Source organism: Mytilus trossulus, chromosome 7, assembly GCF_036588685.1.
Source record: "Mytilus trossulus isolate FHL-02 chromosome 7, PNRI_Mtr1.1.1.hap1, whole genome shotgun sequence".
NCBI lineage: Eukaryota > Metazoa > Mollusca > Bivalvia > Mytilida > Mytilidae > Mytilus > Mytilus trossulus.
In genome coordinates this window covers 74,857,284-74,881,185 of record NC_086379.1, presented here as the reverse complement: position 1 = coordinate 74,881,185, position 23,902 = coordinate 74,857,284, and the positions used below count along the sequence as shown (strand labels likewise).

The window sequence follows — 23,902 nt, the reverse complement described above, 5'->3', positions numbered from 1 at the left end:
TATTTGATTGCATTCTTTGGTAATGTTGAGAAAATGATTGAATTAGTAGTACTAGACTGCAGACATATTTTAGACTTGCCCTTGTTAGTAATGAGATACAATCTTTTATCCAATACAACAATCTTGACTTTTATTTACAGTAAAGATCTAACATCAGGCACAGAAACATTACCAGCTGAAGATGTCATTACCAGAGCAGTTTTGGAAAGTCCAGCTTTTGACTTCTCAGTAAGTTTTATTTTGTATATCAGTTTCCGTGGGTCACACATGAATTTTTAGGTTGTATGTGTCAATCCTTTTTATGCCATAGTGGAGGAGTCATTAGGTTTTACCCTTGTCTGTCTGTCCGTCTTAAAGTTGGTTTCTGTTCTGTTTCTTTAGTTTGCCTCAACCAAATACTATGAAAAAATACTATTTACTTACTCAATCAATGTTATGAAACTTATACAAAATACTTATTACCACAAAACTTAGACCAAGTATACATGTTGGTGGCACCACTCTTGCCGTTCTTCAGTTATGTCCCTTTATAACTTTATATGATATGCAAGTGGGCATCACCTGTGTCCCATGTTTTTTTTGTGTATTAGTATTTTTAATTTACTTTTCATCAAACTTAAAACAAGTGATTTATTCAGTATCAATATGCTGCTTTTAGTTTTATTTCATAATATGATTAAGGAAATAATAAAAACCTAATAGCAATAGTAAGGACTTTAAATTAGGTAGATGACCCATTTATGATATATTAGAATTTTGATTGGTGTCACCATTAAATGTAAAAAGAAGGCCTCAATAAATTGAATTTGAACCCATACTATTCTATTACTATTAAAGTTTTAGTAAATGGCACAATTATGATATACTGTGAATTCATTTATTTTAGTGGGTACCAATTTTCGTGGATTAAGGAAAACTTACTATTTGTCGTTTTGCAGAAGTCTGCATACAAGCCTATAGGAAATTTGATCATTCTTTGAACATTTAATTTTGTGGCTCACATGTACGAAAATTGATATTTAACATATGATAATGAATTTACACTATAAGAACTATAATCCATGTATGATTTATATTATATGTATTTACAGAGTATGATTCCCAAAGGAACTTTAGATCCTAATGGATTTGTTGTAACATCTACTGAATCTTGTGCTGATACAGAGACCGTTATAGACGGGACTTGTGGTAAGTAAAGGAAATTGTATGTCCTGTATAATCTTGATTCTGATATATATACATATTCTTATATGAGGAAAAGTGGTCAAAGACCTACTATCTAGCTTCACTTTCTTCTATCATAATCATAAAATAGTATTGAAAATAAATTGTTGTTTTTATGTTTGCCATGGCATGGCAGTTTGCTTTTGACTTGTAAAGTATATGCCTTTTTGTATCTTCTGATTTGTATCTAAAAGACAGTTCTAAATTTTGTTTGTGTTTCAGTCAAATGTGGTCCTGGAACATACTGGGTGGCTGCAACAAAGATTTGTATGGACTGTCCAATTGGTCAGTATACAGATCTGGATGGACAAAGAGAATGTTTGTCATGTGACCCTGGATTTACAACACAGACCACAGGAACATATACTAAAACCAAGTGTTATAGTAAGTCTTACTGAATCTATTCCTTTGTTCAATGAAGATTTTTAAGCCTATTACCTTCTTTTCAATTTCTTTTTAGTACAACATATGCACAAATACAATAAGCCTAGTTGTATTTCCCAAAAACGGATGAGTTAGTTGGCTTATAAAATACCATTTAACTTGTAAAATCTACACATCAAATCAAAAGTTGAGTTATTTAACACTTACTCATGAGTAGGTAGAACTTACAATTTTATATTTTACTTCCAAAATATATTTTGACATTCTTTAAAGAAATTTTAAATTCATTTTATGTGAAATATAAAGCGAAAATTATAAACTTATTCACTTATGATATGTGTAATCATTAAATTATATTACTTTTATGATCTGCTTAAAATGTAATACAAAAACTAGTTCCTAAAAATTATAAAATCTATTTTTAGACTCCTGTCCAGCTGGTCAGTATTTCAATATGACAAATTCACAGTGCTCAGACTGTCCAGTAGGTTATTACCAACAAAGTACAGGGCAGTTTTATTGTGATTGGTGTGGATTAGGACAAACCACCAGAGACCCTGCCTCATTGTCATCAGCTTCATGTTATGGTGAGTAGAATGGACTTACTGGTAAAAACATTGTATTTATCAGGATTTGTTTTCTGAAGCAATTTCAATATACTCCCAACAAAGGAAAGCACAAAAATCAAGACAGGACAGAATAAAACTTTCAGCTCCAATTTATCTTTGTGGTTTATTTACCTCATTGGTGTGTGTAAAAGACCCAATTTGACCTTTTCAAGACAATTTGTTAATTTTTCTTCTCTAAATATAAGAGCACTTTCAAAGATAATTGGTTTGCAATATATGTCACCATGAGTACACAGTCAGTATGAATTGTTTATTTCTAGATGAATGTCCATCTGGCAAAGAATTATCTCAGAATGGCAACTGTGTGGACTGTGCTGTAGGTACTTACAGAACATCAGGTGTACATTCCAGCTGTATATCTTGTCAACTTGGATTTACTACACTGAGTACAGGTTCTACTGTACAAGGAGAATGTAATATCAGTAAGTACGATTTACTACCCTTAGTACAGGTTCTACTGTACAAGGAGAATGTAATATCAGTAAGTACAGATTTACTACCCTTAGTACAGGTTCTACTGTACAAGGAGAATGTAATATCAGTAAGTACAGATTTACTACCCTTAGTACAGGTTATACTGTACAAGGAGAATGTAATATCAGTAAGTACAGATTTACTACCCTTAGTACAGGTTCTACTGTACAAGGAGAATGTATTATCAGTAAGTACAGATTTACTACCCTTAGTACAGGTTCTACTGTACAAGGAGAATGTAATATCAGTAAGTACAGATTTACTACCCTTAGTACAGGTTCTACTGTACAAGGAGAATGTAATATCAGTAAGTGTGATTTACTACCCTTAGTATAGGTTCTACTGTACAAGGAGAATGTAATATCAGTAAGTACAGATTTACTACCCTTAGTACAGGTTCTACTGTACAAGGAGAATGTAATATCAGTTAGTACAGATTTACTACCCTTAGTACAGGTTCTACTGTACAAGGAGAATGTAATATCAGTAAGTACAGATTTACTACCCTTAGTACAGGTTCTACTGTACAAGGAGAATGTAATATCAATAAATACAGATTTACATTTGGCTAGTTATCTCCCTTGATTGACAATTATATAGTTTAAATGAAAGAGCAGATATTGACACCATAGTGGTTGATTTAATGGTTTAAGACGGTGGTGAAGTTGTTATACATATCCTGTATCAAAGGGAATAACAATTTAGCAAAAAACAAATATGATAAACATAAACTTATGATAACTATGACAATAACAGGTTCCTGACTTGGAATTTTAAAACAACAATGCAGCATATGAAACATATTTAAACAAATATTTATTAGTGATTGCTATTTATATTCTCAGAGGGACATTCTTAAGAAAATCTATTTTATGAAAAGAAGGGGCAATTTTCTAACATTTTCTTGTTCAATATCTGGTGCTACCTAGTGATAATTGAATACTTGTTGTCAGATGATAGATTTTTGTACGTCATAGGATTTGGTACTATGCATGTTTTTACAATGGAAATTGTGACATCACAGTGCATTATTTACAGCACAAAAACCCATGAGACTATGTTAAATGCTCTTCGACACCCCTACATACAACATAATGAAAAGATTCAATTTCAATTTATTTTTTACAAAAATTTGACAATATTGGTATTATTTCCCTTGCTTTCACAAGCATTTGTCATTTTTCAATGATTATGTGCTGAATGCTTCATTAAAAGTTTATTTGAAATATGTGACATAAATATGTTCCAATCATTTGATATTGATATGAAATGTATATCATTAATCCACATTACTAGTCCCCCCAATCCTCCTTATATATTGCTCCTTATTCTATTCTGGAACTATGTTGCGAATACTTATATGCTTTCCCTTTTTGGGGCCCGAACCAAACGCTGAAAAGATACAGTGCAAATGAAGTATCTGTTTTACCCTAATCAGAGATCAGTAAGGGGCCAAAGATATGTTAACCAGTTCTTAGTTAGAAGTATAAACTGAACAAACACAGGTTTGGGACAAAGAACCACAGTTTAATATTTTCTTTGCATATCAATAAAGCAATACATGTAAACATAATTACAAACAAAGCAAATTCCAGTTGAAAATCTGTGGTACTCGAAAGTAAAACCCCAAACCTCATTATATGGTATGTATCATTTCTTTATCTTGACAGAGGCTTGTGAAGCTGGATACAAACGTGTTGGTACCAGTACATGTGAGAAATGTCCAATTGGTGAATACCAGCCACAGAAATGGCAGACGTCATGTTTGTCATGTGGTGGAGCTCGTTACAGAACTGACCAGGAGGCTTCTACATCCCAAGATGAATGCAAATGTGAGTAGTAAATCAGAATTTAAATTAAAAATGTCTAAAAAGTTTTGCTAAAGAAAAATACTTGGACACATTAAAGTCCATTTGCCGATTACTGAATACCACCAATGTAGTACAACTTTACCCATGTTTATTCAAAGCAAATGAAACAATTGTGTTAAATATCATGAGATCTGAACAATTTTTTTCATTTTTTTTAACTTAAAGGTCATGTCAGTCTTGTAATTGTTGCAGTACGAGAAACTTTGTGTATATAAATGGTTAAGATTATTTTTAACACATTTTATAATGTTCTGTTACAGTTTTCTGTGAGTCTGGATACCAGAACAACTCTATGACTTGTGAGCCCTGTGAGATTGGATACTACAAGGACAACAGTGTAAACATTTATGCACAATGTATACAGTGTCCTCAAAATAAAAAGACGCCATCAACAGGATCAACCTCGGCCACCGATTGTTCTATCTGTAAGTTTTAGTCATATTTGTTTAGGCTTCTTTTTACTGTAAATTCAAAAGTTATTGCGTGCATTTATTATTGTATTTTTATTATATCAGACTTAAATACTATTTTAATTTTTACGATTGTGAGAAAAACCTGTTTAATTCATATAGAATATTTCAAAATGCGAGTTTAGATTATTGCATTTACAACTCTGTCACATTTTTTGCAATAATAAAAACCTGGCAATGATATGATACTTTGCACCAATATTAAGCTGTTTTTAATTTAATGAATGAGTTACACCCAGTAGACCATGGGTCAATTACATGCAAGTGCATGAATTGTAAAGTCTTCGAGTCAGGCCTGTTGCCACGATATCTCAGAGGGGAGATATTTGGGGTTATGATCTCTGACTTTACTAGTCACATTTGAATCTGACTCTCGAACTAAATTGTCTTTAATTTATTGATTGTTTGGGTGTGTTCATCAATGTCTCTGCATCATGAATGTTCAGAAATTAGGTTGATTTATATGTTATGTTACAAACCCAAATGATCAAGACAAGGTATTGATTTGTTACTGCTGTCTGTACAATGATTGGAATCCAGTTAAACATTGGGGTCTCTTAACCAAACCTGGTCGCACCAGACAGCTCTCTAAATCAATGTCTTTTCATACCTTCATAAATGTACTTTGAAACCAAACAAATTTGTTTTATTTTAACTTTTATAAAATTATTAACATTGTGTTTGTTTACTTTTTAACAGTTAGTTGTGCTGCTGGATATAAATCAAACCAAGGCGGTTCACAGTGTGATAAATGTGCTACAGGGCAATACCAACCACTTCCAGACCAGACTACCTGTATTAATTGTAATGCTGGAACATGGACAGAAGATGATGCCTCAACCTCAGTTACACAGTGCATAAGTATGTCAGAATTTATAGATATAAAAACATAGAAGATCTTATACCTTGTTTTTTTAAAGTTAATGCGAACTTAAATGATAAAAGCTTAAAGACTGAAGATATATATTAGGCCATCATGTTTTTGATATTGCAATATTTATTTGTAGTTGTCAATATATTTTTTTTTCAAACTGCAAACATGAGAAAAAAATTGATTATTCAAAAATGTTTTGAATTTGAGTGTTTGAGATGTAGTTAAGTCCTGAAAAATGGTTATGATGCATCTCCTCTTATTCACAGACAAACTGATGTTAGCAGTCACTTTTTTTGGAATTCAAATATATTAATGGAGTGAAATTTTATGGAGGTACATGGAATGTATCAATGGTTAGCAATTTATATCTCAATGGGTCATAAATGTTCATCTTTTGTTTGTAAAAACTGTGTTCTGATTTTTTTCATCTAGTGTTATGATCTTATGACACATGTGCTTACAGTATAAATAAGATGTTATGATAGCTCGGCAATATATGTAAATTGGTTGTGATTTACTGATCAAATTTATTGGAAAGGTATTTTACATAAATCTATATATGAATGAGGTGTGTTTATTTAATTCCAATAATATTTTTGTACCTAAATTTGTATTTTGTATGATATCCCCCCTATGTTGATGTATATACATGTTGATCAGAGGCGGATTTAGGGGGGGGGGGGCAGGGGGGCTGGGCCCCCCCTTTTTGGGAAAAAAATTGGTTGCTTATATAGGGAATCACTGAAGCGTGACTGGAGCGGGCCCCCTCTTAGGTCAGTCAGTGGGCCCCCACTTATGAAAATTTCTAGATCCGCCACTGTTGATTTTTAGTATGTTGTTTTATTTTTATTCTTAGATTATTGTCCTGAGGGACAGGAAAGGATGGACAATGGAAATTGTGTTGATTGTGAGATTGGCTTCTATAAACATAATACCAACGATCGCTTTATGAATTGCACTGCTTGTCCATCTGATTATGTAACTCCAGGGAAGAAATCAACAAGTTCACAACAATGTACAGTTAGTAAGTATCAGTGTTAGGATGCAAGGATTTAACCTGAGGATATAATTTAGGGGCACCAAGAATTTATCCTTTGTTTAGAATTCACAGAGATCTTTGGTATTCACCTTGCTTGGATATACTAAAACACAAAAGGACAACTGTACAAATGCAGGCCCTTGTTTTATTATAATTACTCCTGCTTTCTTTAACCATGCAAACTTTTTCAAAAGCCCAGTTCCTCTTTCAGTTGACGTATGGTCTCGAGAAAAAGTCAAAAAAGGCTCTCTTAAATTGACCACATAAATACAGTCACAATAACACATTTCATAAATTGACCATATAATATGGTCACAAATTACACATTTCTTTAATTGACCACCAAACATGGTCACAAATTACATGTTTCTTAAATTGACCTATATAACTAATTGGCTTGACTCCAGGAACCTATCAGATAGTTATGATTTTATCTAAAACCATATATATTGTGTATTGTAGGGAATTGTCAAGCTGGATCTAGTAGAAACAGTGGTGACACTGGATGTGACACATGTGTTCGAGGAACTTATCAGGACCTTCACTACCAGACTTCATGTAAAGATTGTCCAACTAACACATATACCAGACAGACTGGATCAATCAGCCAAACACAGTGTGAAAGTAAGTATCAGTCTACCAGACTATGTGGACTTCATTTAATCACTAGAAGTCACATAGCAACTGATTCACTTAATCACTAATAGTTACCTTGTTTCACTTTGATTCACTTAATCACTAGAAGTCACCTGGTTTCAATTGATTCACTTACTCATTATAAGTCACCTGGTTTCACTTGATAAACTTTCTCACTAAAGTCACCTGGTTTCAATTGATTCACTTACTCACTGATAGTCACCTGGTTTCACTTGATACACTTAATCACTAATAGTCACCTGGTTTCACTTGATACAGTTTTACTCACTTGTCATCCATCTGTGTCCTTTGTTTTATAGTATGCACTTAGACCAAGGTGAGCGACACAGGCTCTTAAGAGCCTCTAGTTTCAAGTTGTCGATATCATATAGCATTCATAGCATCAACCAACTTATAATGACTGTCTCATCATATTTACATGGTGAACTTTCTTTCCATTTTTCTAAAAACATTCAAGAACAGTCTATTGAAGGCAACCAATTAAAATTGAAATGATTTGAATGACTCAAGATGGTTAATTTCTCAACAGTAATATTTCATTAGATTTTGATTTTGAAGGAGAAATTGAAAACATTGAACAATGTCCATTCCAAGTGTTTTGTTTATTAAAAACTGTATTTTATGTAAAAAAAAATATACTAATCTGGCTTCAAATCTTCAAAATTCTTTTAAAAAAATTGTTTCCTTACTTCAAATTTCAGTACAATCCTTAAATTTCATTTGATTTTGCCATTTTTACACTTTCATCCAGGCATTAAACAAAGAAAAATAACTTGTTTTTTGCAATGTTACATTATATCCAATCTGTTTATTTGTATTTGATTGTCACCTTTGATGTTTTCTTCTAGCTTATTGTACCGCTGGTGAAGAAAAAGATAGCCAGGGTAACTGTGTAAAATGTGATAGAGGCTACTTCAAGGACAATAACATAGATTTATTCTCTGAGTGTACATTGTGTCCATTAGACCGTATCACTCCATCGATTGGAACTCCATCACAATCACAGTGTACTGTGGGTATGTATTAATAAATTATAATATTGAGATTAGATGTTATTGTTGCCTAAGTGTACAACTGTATATAAGATAAAGTTTACTGTTGTTTTGTTAATTTGGGGTATTGGTACAACTGAATATAAGACAAAGTTTACTGTTGTTTTGTTAATTTGGGGTATTGGTACAACTGAATATAAGACAAAGTTTACTGTTGTTTTGTTAATTTGGGGTATTGGTACAACTGAATATAAATCAGAGTTTACTGTTGTTTTGGTCATTTGGGGTATTAATACAGCTGGATAAAAGACAGAGTTTATTGTTGTTTTGTTAATTTTGTATAACTGTTCAGTTGAATATAACACTGTTTAATATTGTTTAATTAATTTTAAGTAAATGTACAGCTGGCTATAACATTGTGTTTAGTATTGTTTTGTTAATTTTAGGTAACTGTACAGCTGGCTATAACACTGTGTTTAGTATTGTTTTGTTAATTTTAGGTAACTGTACAGATGGCTATAACACTGGGTTTAATATTGTTTTGTTAATTTTAGGTAACTGTACAGATGGCTATAACACTGTGTTTAATATTGTTTTGTTGATTTTAGGTAACTGTACAGCTGGCTATAACAATGTGTTTAATATTGTTTTGTTAATTTTAGGTAACTGTACAGATGGCTATAACACTGTGTTTAATATTGTTTTGTTGATTTTAGGTAACTGTACAGCTGGCTATAACACTGTGTTTAATATTGTTTTGTTAATTTTAGGTAACTGTACAGATGGCTATAACACTGTGTTTAATATTGTTTTGTTGATTTTAGGTAACTGTACAGATGGCTATAACACTGTGTTTAATATTGTTTTGTTGATTTTAGGTAACTGTACAGCTGGCTATAACACTGTGTTTAATATTGTTTTGTTAATTTTAGGTAACTGTACAGCTGGCTATAACACTGTGTTTAGTATTGATTTGTTAATTTTAGGTAACTGTACAGATGGCTATAACACTGGGTTTAATATTGTTTTGTTAATTTTAGGTAACTGTACAGATGGCTATAACACTGTGTTTAATATTGTTTTGTTGATTTTAGGTAACTGTACAGCTGGCTATAACACTGTGTTTAATATTGTTTTGTTAATTTGTACAGCTGGCTATAACACTGTGTTTAATATTGTTTTGTTGATTTTAGGTAACTGTACAGCTGGCTATAACACTGTGTTTAATATTGTTTTGTTAATTTTAGGTAACTGTACAGCTGGCTATAACACTGTGTTTAGTATTGATTTGTTAATTTTAGGTAACTGTACAGCTGGATACAAGATAGTTGGTACTGGATGTGAGATTTGTCCTGCTGGTACATACCAGAGTAATAAATGGGAGACTGATTGTGATAGCTGTCCTTCACAGAAAACTACCACTCTTCCTGGGGCTACATCATCTAATGATTGTATATGTAAGTATTATAATAATTTTAATCCATTGTTTTTTTGTTATGCGCCATTTATGGGCATTATGTTTTTATACCCCCGCTTTAGCTTTAAAAAAGGGGGGGTATACTGTTTTACCTCTGTCTGTCCTTCTGTCAGTCTGTCAGTCAGTCTGTCCGTCCCATGAATATTTTTCGTCGCATTTGCTCAGGAACTACAATACAAGGATTTCTGAAATTTGGTTTTAGGATTTATATAAGTCAGCTATACTGTGTGATGTGTTTTCAGATTCATCACTCGACAACTTCCTGTTTACCGAACACTTGCATATTTTTACACTATTAATATTATCCACTTGCGGCAGGGGTATCATCAGTGAGCAGTAGCTCGCAGTTTCACTTGTTCAGTCTGTGCTTCCATTCTTATGTATGTCATCTGTCTGTCTTGCTTCAAGTTTTATTTTTTTTGTCTTTGAGGTTAAAGTTTTTGGTCAAGGTAGTTTTTGATGAAGTTGAAGTTCAATCAACTTGAAACTTAAAACACATATTCCTTATGATGTGATCTTTCTAATTTTAATGCCAAATTAGAGTTTTGACCCAAGTTATAGCTTTGTCCACTAAACATAAAAAAAAAATGATAGTGTGAGTGGGGCATCTATTTACTGTGAACACATTCTTGTTTGGTGCCATTTCATTGGGATGCAGAGAATTTTATAGAAGTTTGAATACTTTAAAAGTGATGTTTATGATTTCAGTGATTTCGGTGATTACTGATCTAATGATTAGTGGGTTTTTTTATGATTGCACTAAGTAGTGATTTATTGACTTGTATTTTTTGCGATTGCATTAAATAGATATCAAATAATTTGTGTTTTTTTTATGATTTTAGTGAGTTGTGATCCAGGATATGAAGATGTAAATGGTCAGTGTGTCAAATGTCAGATTGGGTATTATAAAATTGAGAAGAAAGCCAGTAGTTGTACAAAATGCCCAACTGGATTCATTACTGCTAGTACTGGATCTACCAATCAGAATGCATGTAATGTTCGTAAGTATAACATAGATATATCTTGTAATAAGATCTAATAATTCCATGTTTTTTTCTAATTTTAAGAATCTCCCACTTTATTCATAAATGACTCAATAGTTTCAACTTTATTATGTAATGATTGCACTGTAAATTCCGTAGAGCAGATCAAAGACCACTGGAAAACACAAAAAATTGAAAAGCATGATATATTTATTCTTTTTGGTAATTAAAAGGGGGCACCACTGTTTATGATAATGAGCTTCTATTACTTTAAGAGCAACTATACTCCATAGTTAGAGCTAAATTTAGTTCAGCAAAGCCTTATATGGTTGACTAGGGGTTGCACCCCCTACCTTAATTGATTGCAATTCCACTATCAATTCTCTTTGAAAGCATTTTAACAATGATTGTTTAACCTCATGCACAAAGTTCATTAATTTTTTACCAAAAAATTTATTTTGAATGTGACCCAATTTCGTTTCAATGGGGGATCTAGAACTTTTTATAAGGGGGTCCCACTCCAGTCAGGCTTCAACGAAACTTCAAATGTCCTATGGTATTCTATATAAAATACTGAATCATCAATAAATGTATATTGTTGTTCTGTAGCTGACTGTCAAGCTGGATACAAACTTGTCAACAATCAGTGTGAAGTGTGTGGATACGACCATTACCAACCACAGAAGCAGCAGACAACCTGTATATCTTGTTTGAATGGATATACAACATTCACTCTTCAAACAGCCACACAAATATCAGATTGTAAAGGTAAACATTGTAATAATAATGAAAACTGATTGGCTGATTACAATTCCCAGACATCACAAATTTTAAATTCTAGGCAATCTGATTGGTTGCTAAGATAAACAGACCCAACAAATCTTAAACTAGGTGCAAGAGTTCAGCAATATTCTAAATACACCATGCAATACATTTAGATTAATAATATATTTACAATAAAATAATCCCTACAACATTCACTGTTCAAACAGCCTCACTACAATCAGATTGTAAAGGTAGTTACTGTGATAATAGAAAGAAAGAAAACAAACAATAGATATATGAAGATGTGGTATGAGTGCCAATGACACAACTCTCCATCCAAGTCACAATTTGTAAAAGTAAAACAATTAAAGGTCAAAGTACTTTCTTCAACACAGAGCCTTGGTCTTGGCTAATCTAAAGACTAGGTATAAACTTTAGTTGATACTCTTCAAAAATCCAGCTCAGTGAGTCAGTATAGCACAAAACAGGATCTATATGTTCATATAAAATTGTCTTGTTCTCATTGGTCACTGGATGTTTAACAGTCAGTCATTCACCACAGCAAACAATCATTACTTCAGTCTATCTGAAATGTTTAATTCTAACTTTGTGATTTGTTTTTGACAGTTAATTGTGGAAGTGGAACTGAGATCAATCCTAACTATACTCCAGGAGGCTCTAATACTGGTATCCAGTCATGTCAGAGCTGTTTGAGAGGATATTACAGAGATAGTACCAATCGGGCAACCATGGAATGTCAAATGTGTCCAATTGATTTCATTACACCTCTTAATCAACCTGGTACTTCCTCCTCAGACTGCACTGTCAGTAAGTGGATTTTCTTTAAAAGTCAGACTATAGATATAAGAAGATATGGTATGAGTGCCAATGAGACAACTCTCCATTCAATTTGTAAAAGTAAACCATTAAAGGTCAAATTAGGCTCTTCAACATGAGTCTTGGCTCACATCAGGCAGCAAGCTATAATATAGGATTTATAATATATGACAGTTTTATTTTGATAGAGCAAGATATGAAACAATTTGTGTTGAAAGTTGATACCAACATTTATTCAAGAAGAATCTTCTGACTGTAGCCACTAAATTAATCTCAGATAATTCTTATCATTAAATTTTCATAAGATCATCTTTGTTACACTTTTATTTGTATAAAGTTTTAAAGTTTAGGCAGTAGAATACTGGGTTATACATATACTGGGGTAACTTATTTTCTAAACTTATCTAGGTCATATTTCTTTTGAACTTGTTGGCCTCATTGTTATGGTTCAGTGGATGCCTAAAACTTAATAAAGACGAATTCTTTTTTTGTTATATAACTATTCCTTTTTTTCTTCAGGGAATTGCACTACACCAGGCCAGTATAGGAACACAGCGAACAACATTTGTACACCTTGTCCTATAGGGCAATATAATAGTGATAAATGGCAAGACAGTTGTACAGACTGTACTCAAGGTTATACTACTCAATCTCCAGGGGCAACAGACTCAAGTAGTTGTATACGTAAGTATCATGTTACATGTATCACTTTACCCTAGAATAGATTATGAGATGATATTTTCTTTAAAACCACTCTAGATAGAGAAAATTGACAGGAACAGATATGTACATAAGGTTGAGAACTACTTTCTTTTTAAGTTCAACAAAACTATCTGACAACTAATGTTCAATAGATATTGACCTACATAATGAATTTTACCAATTTTTGTTTTCATTTTTTACTTTTTTCTTGAAAACTATCATAGATTGAGAGAAACTGCAAACATGGTCAGGTAGACATGACCTGTTAATAAGTCAACTTGGTTGATATTGTCAGCAACTTTTTATTGGAGTTATTGCCCTTTAATGATGATTATTACTGATGTATATGTTATGGCTATTATGTTAAAAACTATAATAGATAGATAGGACGTTTTAAAAGCAAAAATAAATAGCAAATAAAGATTTACAAATACATTATGTCAACATAGCTGAAATTGTTAACTTTTTTGTAGAGGTATAGCTCTTTAATGTATTATTTTTACAAAAAAGTGGCTAAGAAGTAAGGTTGTAAAAAAAATTCCAAACAAAGCAAATATTTCTATTTTGGAACAAGTATTTTACATTGTGATTTTATAACTGCAGGTGACTGTGCTTCTGGTCAAGAAGGTATAGGAGCTCAGTGTGTTGCCTGTCCTAAGGGCAAGTATCGTAACAAAGCTACCGATGGCTTATTATGTGTGGCTTGTCCATCTGGATATACAACTCCTGGTGTCGGCTCAATATCAAACGCAGCATGCAGTCAGTGTAAGTATTTTTTAATTAGCCTTTTTAGAATCTAAAGGACTATGGGTAGTCTCATTGTTTGTACACCAAAATGAAAATAACATTATGTCATTGGCTCAATTTCCATTGTTTATATTGTTTTAAACCAATCAAAATGTTCTTACTAAGACTGTGCTTGGTAGGAAATGTGAATAACGTGAATTATTCAAATGACCTCTTAACAATTGCAAAAGATATTCAACCTGAAAAAGAAATATAACTTTAAATTTTCATAGATTTTTTGGGAGTTATATGAACCATGAATTTATGGCTGTAATTTGTAACCACAATAATAAAATCTAACATGTAAAAGTTGTAAAAAAAGACTTTTTTTTTAGGTGGGTTCCATTTTTATCTGATACTTGTTAATTTTAATGTAATACCAAATTGCAAAATAAATTGCAGTGTTATGATTATTTACAGCCCCTTGTCTAGTTGGACAAAGACTGAATACTGCCACTGGTAACTGTGACCTATGTCCTTTGAATTACTATCAGGATTTGACAGGTCAGTTCTCCTGTAAGGTATGCCCTGATGGCAAGTACACAGACCAGCCTGCATCTACAAGATTGGCAGATTGTAAGAGTAAGTATCTACCATACCAACATAACTTTATTTCTTAGATTTCTTTTGGATTCTGTTTTCCTTAGAATCTAATTTGCTCAAATATTAAGAATCCATGAATAAAACTCATTTGTATTATATATTACAAAAATTTCTTAAGCTAATAAACCTGTCAGTAATTCTTTCGAAAAATTACGGACATATGAACACTGTTTTATAAATTAATTAAAATATAACCTGTGTGGTATGAGGATATACCTCTGCTAGAAAAGAGAGCACCTTGTATTTGTGAACAGATTTCTCAAGGTGATGAAACATGCCTTAATTTTGGCTGGCCAGATAATTGGCAGCTTTAAAAGAGGGACGAAAGATACCAAATGGACAGTCAAACTCATAAATCTAAAAACTGGCAACGCCATGGCTAGAAATGAAAAAGACAACAGACAAACAATAGTACACATGACACAACATAGAAAACTAAAGAATAAACAACACAAATCCCACCAAAAACTAGGGGTGATCTCAGTCAGGGGTTTAAGATAGGTGAGCATCAGTACAGTTTATGTGATTGTGTTAGACTTTACTCAATCATTTTTCTCCCTGCAGGTTATTGTGATACTCCTAGTAAAAACAATTGCACTGCAAATTCTCTGTGTCAAGATGACGTCAACGATGGATTCAAATGTTCATGTCTGGCTAACTACCAGGAACAGAATAATGTCTGCACACGTAAGTACAAGTTATATTTAGACTTGGTTTTTTTAAGCAACATTAACTATTTCTTTACTAGACTATAACTTTCCTATATAATATGACTATTGTTTTTGTGTTTATCCCTTTGTGGTAATTGTCAAATGAACCAGGGATAAATAGACAAATTTGTGTAGTCTTTGTTTGAGGTATATACATTTGCTTTAATAATTTTTACAGTTTTTTATTTATTTTTATTTATAGACTATACTCATGGTACTTTCTATTAGATTTATTTTGAATTTAACCATTTGTTAAAAAATCTAAAGTTCACTGCAATAGAAAGAGTATTTGGCACAGAAATCTACCAAAAAACTAAAAAAATCTTTAGGAGTTAAAAATTTCAAACTTAAAAGCTAAACACTTTGTACATGTATAAGATTGTAAAATATTTTATGAAAGAAAAAAGCATGACAAATGAACGTCGTAGAAAGCAATGATATTTTGTTGTTTCAATGTTTTAATAATTCTTCTAATGAAGAAAACCATAATGTCTGAAATAATGGGAACTTGTGTTATAGTTTTTATTAAACAATCAATCAGGGCTAGCTTTTATGCTTATACAGATACTATATTATTATATGATTGTACATACCAGATAAAATACACATACATTCACTTTGCATAAAACTGTTAGCATATATGCTTATTCATATAAACTGATAAGTTTTTAGTATATATATAAATAGATATAATTTAAGGTTTGTAAACTGTTTATATTTACTTTATCCGAAAAAGAAGCATACTATGAAGAACTGGATTTATAAACTTTTAATAAGAATGTATTTTGTTTTTCAGACAAGTGTGATGCTAGCTATTGTGTGAGAGGTACATGTAACAGAAATCCAGTATCCTGCTCCTGTCCAGAGGACTACACTGGAGCAAGATGTGAAACTCGCAAATGTAAGTTATGTCACAATACACCTTATCGCTATTTGTCCGCCATTACTGGAAATCACACAGGTTCCCTTTAAATTTTGACGTCATAAAACAAAATATCTAACGCCACAATGGAAAAGTGATTGTTGTGTGCGTCATAAGTTCAAGCGACCGGGTCAGCCGGGATTAGCCATAAGGTGTATAGTATTGGAGCAGTTTCCCCATAGTTGAAATTCTATGACAATGTGAAATCGTTCATTTAAAAATGTAATCATTGCTTCTTTTCCTCTGAAAAACTTCCAATTTAAGGGGGTTCGCGGGTCTAAATAATTTATATAGGATTTCTCTATATTTTTCTATGAATGAACTTTATCTTATAGTTAATAGAAAAAAAAGAAAAAAAAAAGTGGGGTCACCGTTCATTTGCGCTCACAATCTGCCTTCGAAAGAAGCATACATTTTTGTAAAAGTGTTTTTTTTCTGTTGAAGTAGTAGGAGAAATAAAGTTAATATCGAAATAAAAAGAGAAATTTATTACAGAAATCGCTCAAATTTTACAATAATTTAGTTTAAGTACAGCTTATATGGAAATTATATTAAAAAATATAGGTCACCGATGAGTTGAAAAAGATATTTCAATTTTAAAGCAAAAAAATGGCATTTTTCCACCAAAGGGAGATAATTTGGAACTTTTTCAATGATAAATACATGGTAAAAGTCATCTGGGGCCAACACGAATTGATTATTTTGAATGATTTTTGTACCATATGATAAAGTAACAACTACAAAAGGTAACAAATAAAATTTGTAATGAAAAACAAATGTTTGATTTTTTTCTGATTTTTTTGTACCCTCGAGCCTCCTTAAGAATGTTTAGCTACTCTAAACTGTTACATTTAACATTTGCATGTTTGGCTTATTTGGATAATTATAACTTGATTTATATTTATGACAACTACAGTATTGATAATATGTGTATGACAACTACAGTATTGATAATATGTGTATGAACAAAATTGCTTTGGAAAATAGTTACTGGAACAACTATAAAAAAGTGTCTCAATTGGTACTGATAGTCTATTCATCAAGTATATGATTTATGTTCACATGGTAGGCAGTTTTTAATGTCTAATTCTATGAATTTTAACAAAAAATCAAACTAAATTGAAATATATGAGTGCGACAAGGGTGCAAAAAGTATATTTATTTGGCCTCTCACTTTTTTTATTCACATTAAACTTCATTTCCCAGTTTAATAATACTCATTTTATAGTAATACACAGCCATTATTTTATCAGTTATAATATCCTGCCTAGTTATAGCATTATATCATTTATATATTCTGCTTGTTTTCCAGCCACAACAGGATTGAGTCAGACAGAGAAGATTATAGCTGGATCTGTTGCTGGGGGTGTGGCACTACTTATCATCATAGTTGTTATTGTATGCTGCTGTTCATTAGTAGCGTAAGTCAATATGTTTTAAGATAAAGTTTGATTTTTTGGGGGGGATTAAAAATTCCTTCATTTTATCAGTGTAGTTGACAACATCCATGTTAAGGTCCAGTTTTTGGTTTAAAGTTTTTTTTAGATATCAATAACTTTGTCAAATCTTCATTGAATTAATGAAGTTTTGACAGAGGCTTTTGAAAAAAAGTTCTTTATTTTTCTGTATTTTACTGATGAAACAACTGAGTTATCAATTTCAGACAGTTTGGAAATAAATTTCTTTAAAATGGTTAATTTATAAAGCTTCATAGATTGTTATGAAACTAGGACAAAAGCTTGCCATCAGGATTTTAAAAAAAATACTGTACTTACTGATAAATGGACTTCATTTTTAGTCAATTTTTATTTTTATCCACTTCAAATATTTAAGACATAAATCAGCAGTAGCAGGCACATTTACAAATTCTTTCCATAGTAATGGTAACAAAATTCCCTGTGTTTTTCACTTATGTATAATGTCAGATATAACTTTAAATAAATTGTGTTTATATTTGTAGAAGAAAAGGATCTTCTTCAAGGAGATCAGTTTACAAAGAACCAGAGAGGTACCATGACTATGACAAAGCTAGTTTGTATACTTCTAATAATACTCCACGACAGCCGATTCTGTACGATACAGGATCAAGGTATAATACTGGACCTAGGATGTTAATGTATAGAGATCCATCACCGTCCCCTTACTATGGACAACATGGTATGCAGCAGTTACCAGAGATAACATACGATAACAGAGGATTTGAAGGTGAGTTAGTTCCCTTTTCAATATAACATTGTCAGAATGATTATTTTCTCTAACAGTTTTACTTTTGACTTAATGTGTGTTGTGGATTTTTATTTCCTGCTAACTTTTGGTATTTGAGTTAACCATCAAGTTTAAGTTTAGTTCCACTCCACTGATTTTTTGCCGAAATTACAGGTTTAAGACTTAGAAAATAGTTAAAAATCACAGTAAAACAGACTTTTTTCCTATACACCTTCAGATTTAGAGCTGATTTTTGATATGTGAAACTACCCTGATAATTTTTGTGTCCACATATGTTGTTGAAATAGCAGATTTTTCTACATTTGAGAAGGGGCAATTCATATCGTTTCTACACATCTACTTTCAACAATATATCATGATTAAAATGTTTAGCAGATTTTACAACAGAGTTATCTCCCTGTAGTTTTATGTACTACCTTAAGATATACAACCAACTACTGTCTTTTTTTTTTAAATCAAACTTTTCCTTAATAAATCATGTCTTTGACTTTTTATTACAAATCTGAATCTGAAATACAGTTGCAAACGTAAAAATCAATTCCTGAGGTATTAAACTGACACCAAGGTAGTTAATAATGTCTTTGCAACTACTGTCTAAAAAGATACGAGTAAGCTTTATATTGAAATAAGATGATAGAATATTTTTACAAAACAGGATTAATGTGGCAACCAGATGGTAGAATGATATTAGACGCAGGTTTGACTTTATATATTTGCCAAATTGCATTGTGTTGATTTTTATATTTAAGCCAAGTTGTGATGCATTGAACTAAGATAACACTGCATGAAATTGGTATTATTACTTGAGGAAATTACTTCATTTAGTCATGGTAATAGATAATCCTCATGTTCGTGAGGGAACTATTTAACTACAATGTACAAATTCTTTACTAAATTTGGTCTTATCACTTTAGGGAAATTTTTATCTACCTAAAACCATGGTATAAGTACACTCAAACAGTATAGTACAATTGTCTGACATAATCTTTATGCATGTGTTGGAAACTATCTTAACTTCAATCTACAACTTCTTTACTAGGGTTGTTGGATCACAACTTGGCTATAAAATGCACCTCTGATCAGCGCTTATGAAATTACTTGTTATGTTGCTTCTGACAGTTAATTAATCATATATCAATGAGCTGTAAAAAAGGACCACATTTTTAGATGGTCTTAACCAAGATAAAATAGCCTATTATTCTATCAAGAAAATGCATTTATTTAATCTGCATATTGAAGCCATTGCTCATGTCTAATACAGTAATAAATTGTTACAACCAGTGAAGAGTATATCATAACATTGATGCTTGCGATCTTTTTTTTTTTTTTTTTTTTTTTTTTTATAATTGCAATTGTATGTGGCAAAAACTAAATGAAATAAATTAAAGCTTTCACAATTAATAATTCCATTAATGCTTTATACTTGAATGTCTTCACCTATAAAATCTGTGAAAATTTTACCAGAGATTAATATAGTATGAAAGTTGTTTGTCATTCTAAACACATACTCTAAATATTTCTATCTTTTCTAAAAAAATAATCTGTAAAAATTTATTGAAAAAAAAGTCTCAATCCATACTTCCTAGTATATGTATCTTAATTCTCAAACAACCAATGCATAAAGTCTGTACAGAGATATAATATCATTAAAAAAATAACACACACACAATTTACAATAAACAAACTAAACATAGGAATCAAACTAACAATTGTAAATAGAAAAAATAAAGTATATGATTTCAAGCCAGGAGGACAAACTAAACTGATTAATTATAAAAGGTTATGTTATAAATCAAATCATTCCTGTTACATTCCATGGATTTCAAGGTTAATAGCTGTTTTATTTCATATCTAAACTTACTTAGATTATTGTGTGATTTGATAGCTTGCTTTTAATGAAAATTAACATATATATCTCTTATGAAATTGTTGAATTGTGTGATATAGTTGTATGATCAAATTATTAAATTGTGTTTATTGTTTTAGTCAACCATAAAGAGTAATTTTTATTAGATGTGTAATACACAATTTGATTTGCAATGGGACATAATTGGATATTGCACAAGTTTGTAAATTTGGTCTCACTTAAAAAATCAGAGTATATTTAGGAGGGAACATTGGGAAGTTAAAAGGTATCCATACTTAAACCATATTGTAATAGAAATAATAAAATGATAGATATGGTGAAAATACTGATACAGTGTTTATTTTAAGTTTACACATATTCTCTTAGAACATGGTATATATTAACAAAACATAAAATGATAAAATAGTCCTACCTACAGTTTTGAGTGATTAAGAAAAAACATGGGACTTTTTTTTTATATATGCATTTATATTGAAGAGCATGAACACTATGTTCTCATAAGTTCAAAGTTTCCTGGGTTTCCATTTTTGATATATTTTTTTCTTAGTTCTTTGATTTCAATTCGCCCCTAATTTTTAGCTGTTTTTGATACACACAATGTCAAACACCTCAGGCATAATAGCACAGTTTTTAATTGGGATGCTTTTAATACCATCTCCAGCCAAACTTATCCGAAAGTGTCTTCTATTTAACAAGAAAGACCTAATTTTCAATCTAACTGATTCATTATCCTTCGAATCTCTATTTTTTTTCTAAAGAATCAAAATTCTTGTATCATATTTATAATCAAACACACACGTACCTTGTTTGATGATGGTTGAAATACAGACAATTAAGCATGCATTTATATCTAATATAAAAAAAAGATGTATATGTTTAAATTAGGCCGATGGCCATGAATAATAAAAAAAAAATATTCAAATATATTTTCTTTTTTAGGAGGTGATCCAGCAGTATACAAATCCAAGGCATAAAAGAAAAGGAAATATTTAGTATGAAAGAAGAATAAAAGATATTATAGTGTCAAAAACATTGTGTCATTCTACAGAACATTCCAGTCTGAAGTTTATTAATAGATATATTGAAGCTTATTTGTTATAGATGGACATATTCTACCTCTGTTTTATATAAAGTATGAACATTGTAGATTGGATGTAATCAGCTTTAAGATATAACTGTGACATCAGAAGTATTTTCTGTATAGATTTTCTAATTAATTAAACCCTTTTAAACTTGACCACAAGTAAATTTCTCTGTGCTTTTATCTCTTACACTATAGAATTTTACTCAAAAGCAGAAAATTTGATGTTAAGGAATCACTCTAGGTCTTTTGATGATTTGAATTCGGCATTCATATTTGATAAAACTAACTCGATATTCAAAACTCAGATAAAGTGTAATGCTAACAATCAGATCAACATTTTACCTCATATATACTATGCAGAGAAAAATAACTGATATATTTTTTAAAGCCATTACATTTTCTATCATTTTTCATCAGCTTCATGCATGTACAAGTAAATTGTATGAGATGGATGAAAAAGTAGTTCTAGTAATTTATGTAAAATAAAAGTAGTTCTGGTTTTGATCAGCTGATTTTCATACTTATCATATTAACAGATATATTGAATATATCCTTCATTTTCATGTCAGAATGATATATATTTGCTAATGTTATGTTTATTTTGTATAATTGCTTAGTATATAGAAATAAAATATATGTTAATTATTTGAGAGTTGCAATTTCTCGAATTTGTATATTAATTTTAAATGTTCATTTTGAAGCATAATATCATCATAAAAGCATAATATTTTAACATTATTTTTGTTACACATCTAGGAAGGATATATGTTGAAATTTGAAATTTTATATTTGTTGGCCTGTTTGAAATTGTAATTGAATGTAATTACTACAGAATAACAAAACAACTCTCTTCATAGTTTTGGAATTGTTACAAATCACATTTGAAAAAGAAAAAAGTTTTTTTCTTAGTTCAATCATTTTTGTGAAATTAGAAAATTGATTATTTTGACAATTTATGTCAGAAAAAATATGTCCAGAAGTGTGTTTTTTTATTGAATGATTGAACATTTTGTTATGCTCATTGTTGAAGACCCAAAGTTGCCCTATAGTTCCTTAAATCCACATCATTTGGGTGAAAGTGGTCTCATTGGCAATCATACCACATCTTCTTATTTCATATTAATTAAAAAGTTCAAAAATTGGTTGCACCTGTGTCCTGCATTACTAATGTGAAAATAATTAATTTTATTTAAATGTATGAGTTGGTTTTAATTTCATTTTTAATTTTTGTATTTTATTTCAAAAAAGGTAAAAATCCAAGAAAAATCTTTATAATTTTAAGTGAATAAATTTTAATTAATGAAATGGTTACTGTTTTGCTTTTTAAATTAGTTACTTTTGAAAGTTAAATTTTATTTTATTTTAATTTTATTTTAATGAAATGAAATGAGATCATGATGGACAGAAGTATTTATGGAAGATGTGATTGTGAGTACATTATGTTTGTTTTCTATTAATGCATTGTATTTTGTTATAGTATAATGAACTAAATACTCCTCAGCAATAATCAAATGCCATATACATATTGTTTATATACAGATATTTACATTTATACTAATCATTAAAATAAATATCAATATTTAATGTTGTTGAAATGTTAATGAAGGCACATGGTGTTTTAATTCATGACACAAAATTCCTTCTTGCACTTGACATAACTCATGCAAAAAAGCATAACAAAAATACAGAACTCAAAGTTAGTTTCAAAAAGGAAAAGTCTATAAAAACAAATGCTGTATTCCTGACCATATACAGGCATTTTCTATGAAAATTGTGGGTTAAACCTGATTTTATAGCTAGCTAAAACTCCCACTTGTATCACCATTGTTTAAAGAACAGTCCATTTAAATCTGTTCACCTAGAATGCCACTTGTAGGCCTTTACTTTAGACTCACATTTCTCTGCAGGCTAAAGACTATAAACTCTAGCACTGGTGAGAGGTCTAACTTCCTTTGTCTGATATCAGTAATACCACACATTGAATCACAGATATGTGGAATAATATCAACAAATTACAAACCAAATTTGGCAAGGATATCTTGACTTCATAATTTTCTCTGCAATCTCACTGGGAAATACTTATGTTGAAAAAAACATTTTAGATTACCATGGGGCACACCAAGTTCTTACTTTATTGGAAAGAAGTATTGTATAAAAAGGATAAATCATTTGGATGGACTGCATAACTATTTTTAACTCACCTAGCCCATAGGTGCATTCAAGCTATGGTACTTTTCTGTCAATCCTTCATTTGTTATTAATATTTTCATCTTATTCTCTGAAACAACTGGTCTATTATAATCCAAAATTGACAGAAATGTTGATG

The 23,902-nt window shown here is 31.0% G+C and overlaps 1 protein-coding gene across 2 annotated transcripts in view; it reads left to right on the top strand.

Annotated features, from left to right (window-relative positions):
• LOC134725806 (uncharacterized) overlaps positions 1 to 23,160 on the top strand; it is an 88,642-nt gene extending 65,482 nt beyond the window's left edge. The window contains exons 53-76 of one of the 2 annotated variants that reach the window (XM_063589973.1): positions 141 to 228; positions 1,092 to 1,188; positions 1,447 to 1,608; positions 2,034 to 2,195; positions 2,498 to 2,659; positions 4,382 to 4,543; positions 4,843 to 5,007; positions 5,752 to 5,913; positions 6,783 to 6,950; positions 7,428 to 7,589; positions 8,471 to 8,638; positions 9,916 to 10,071; positions 10,934 to 11,092; positions 11,684 to 11,842; positions 12,467 to 12,667; positions 13,196 to 13,360; positions 13,982 to 14,143; positions 14,585 to 14,746; positions 15,332 to 15,454; positions 16,274 to 16,378; positions 17,712 to 17,820; positions 18,360 to 18,604; positions 19,281 to 19,322; positions 21,432 to 23,160. In XM_063589973.1, the coding sequence (XP_063446043.1) occupies positions 141 to 228; positions 1,092 to 1,188; positions 1,447 to 1,608; positions 2,034 to 2,195; positions 2,498 to 2,659; positions 4,382 to 4,543; positions 4,843 to 5,007; positions 5,752 to 5,913; positions 6,783 to 6,950; positions 7,428 to 7,589; positions 8,471 to 8,638; positions 9,916 to 10,071; positions 10,934 to 11,092; positions 11,684 to 11,842; positions 12,467 to 12,667; positions 13,196 to 13,360; positions 13,982 to 14,143; positions 14,585 to 14,746; positions 15,332 to 15,454; positions 16,274 to 16,378; positions 17,712 to 17,820; positions 18,360 to 18,604; positions 19,281 to 19,322; positions 21,432 to 21,466 (3,481 nt within the window). In that variant the 3' untranslated portion in view covers positions 21,467 to 23,160. The remainder of the gene's footprint in view (positions 1 to 140; positions 229 to 1,091; positions 1,189 to 1,446; positions 1,609 to 2,033; positions 2,196 to 2,497; positions 2,660 to 4,381; positions 4,544 to 4,842; positions 5,008 to 5,751; positions 5,914 to 6,782; positions 6,951 to 7,427; positions 7,590 to 8,470; positions 8,639 to 9,915; positions 10,072 to 10,933; positions 11,093 to 11,683; positions 11,843 to 12,466; positions 12,668 to 13,195; positions 13,361 to 13,981; positions 14,144 to 14,584; positions 14,747 to 15,331; positions 15,455 to 16,273; positions 16,379 to 17,711; positions 17,821 to 18,359; positions 18,605 to 19,280; positions 19,323 to 21,431) is intronic. The other variant, XM_063589974.1, reaches the window with a different exon arrangement.
• Positions 23,161 to 23,902: the final 742 nt, after the last annotated feature.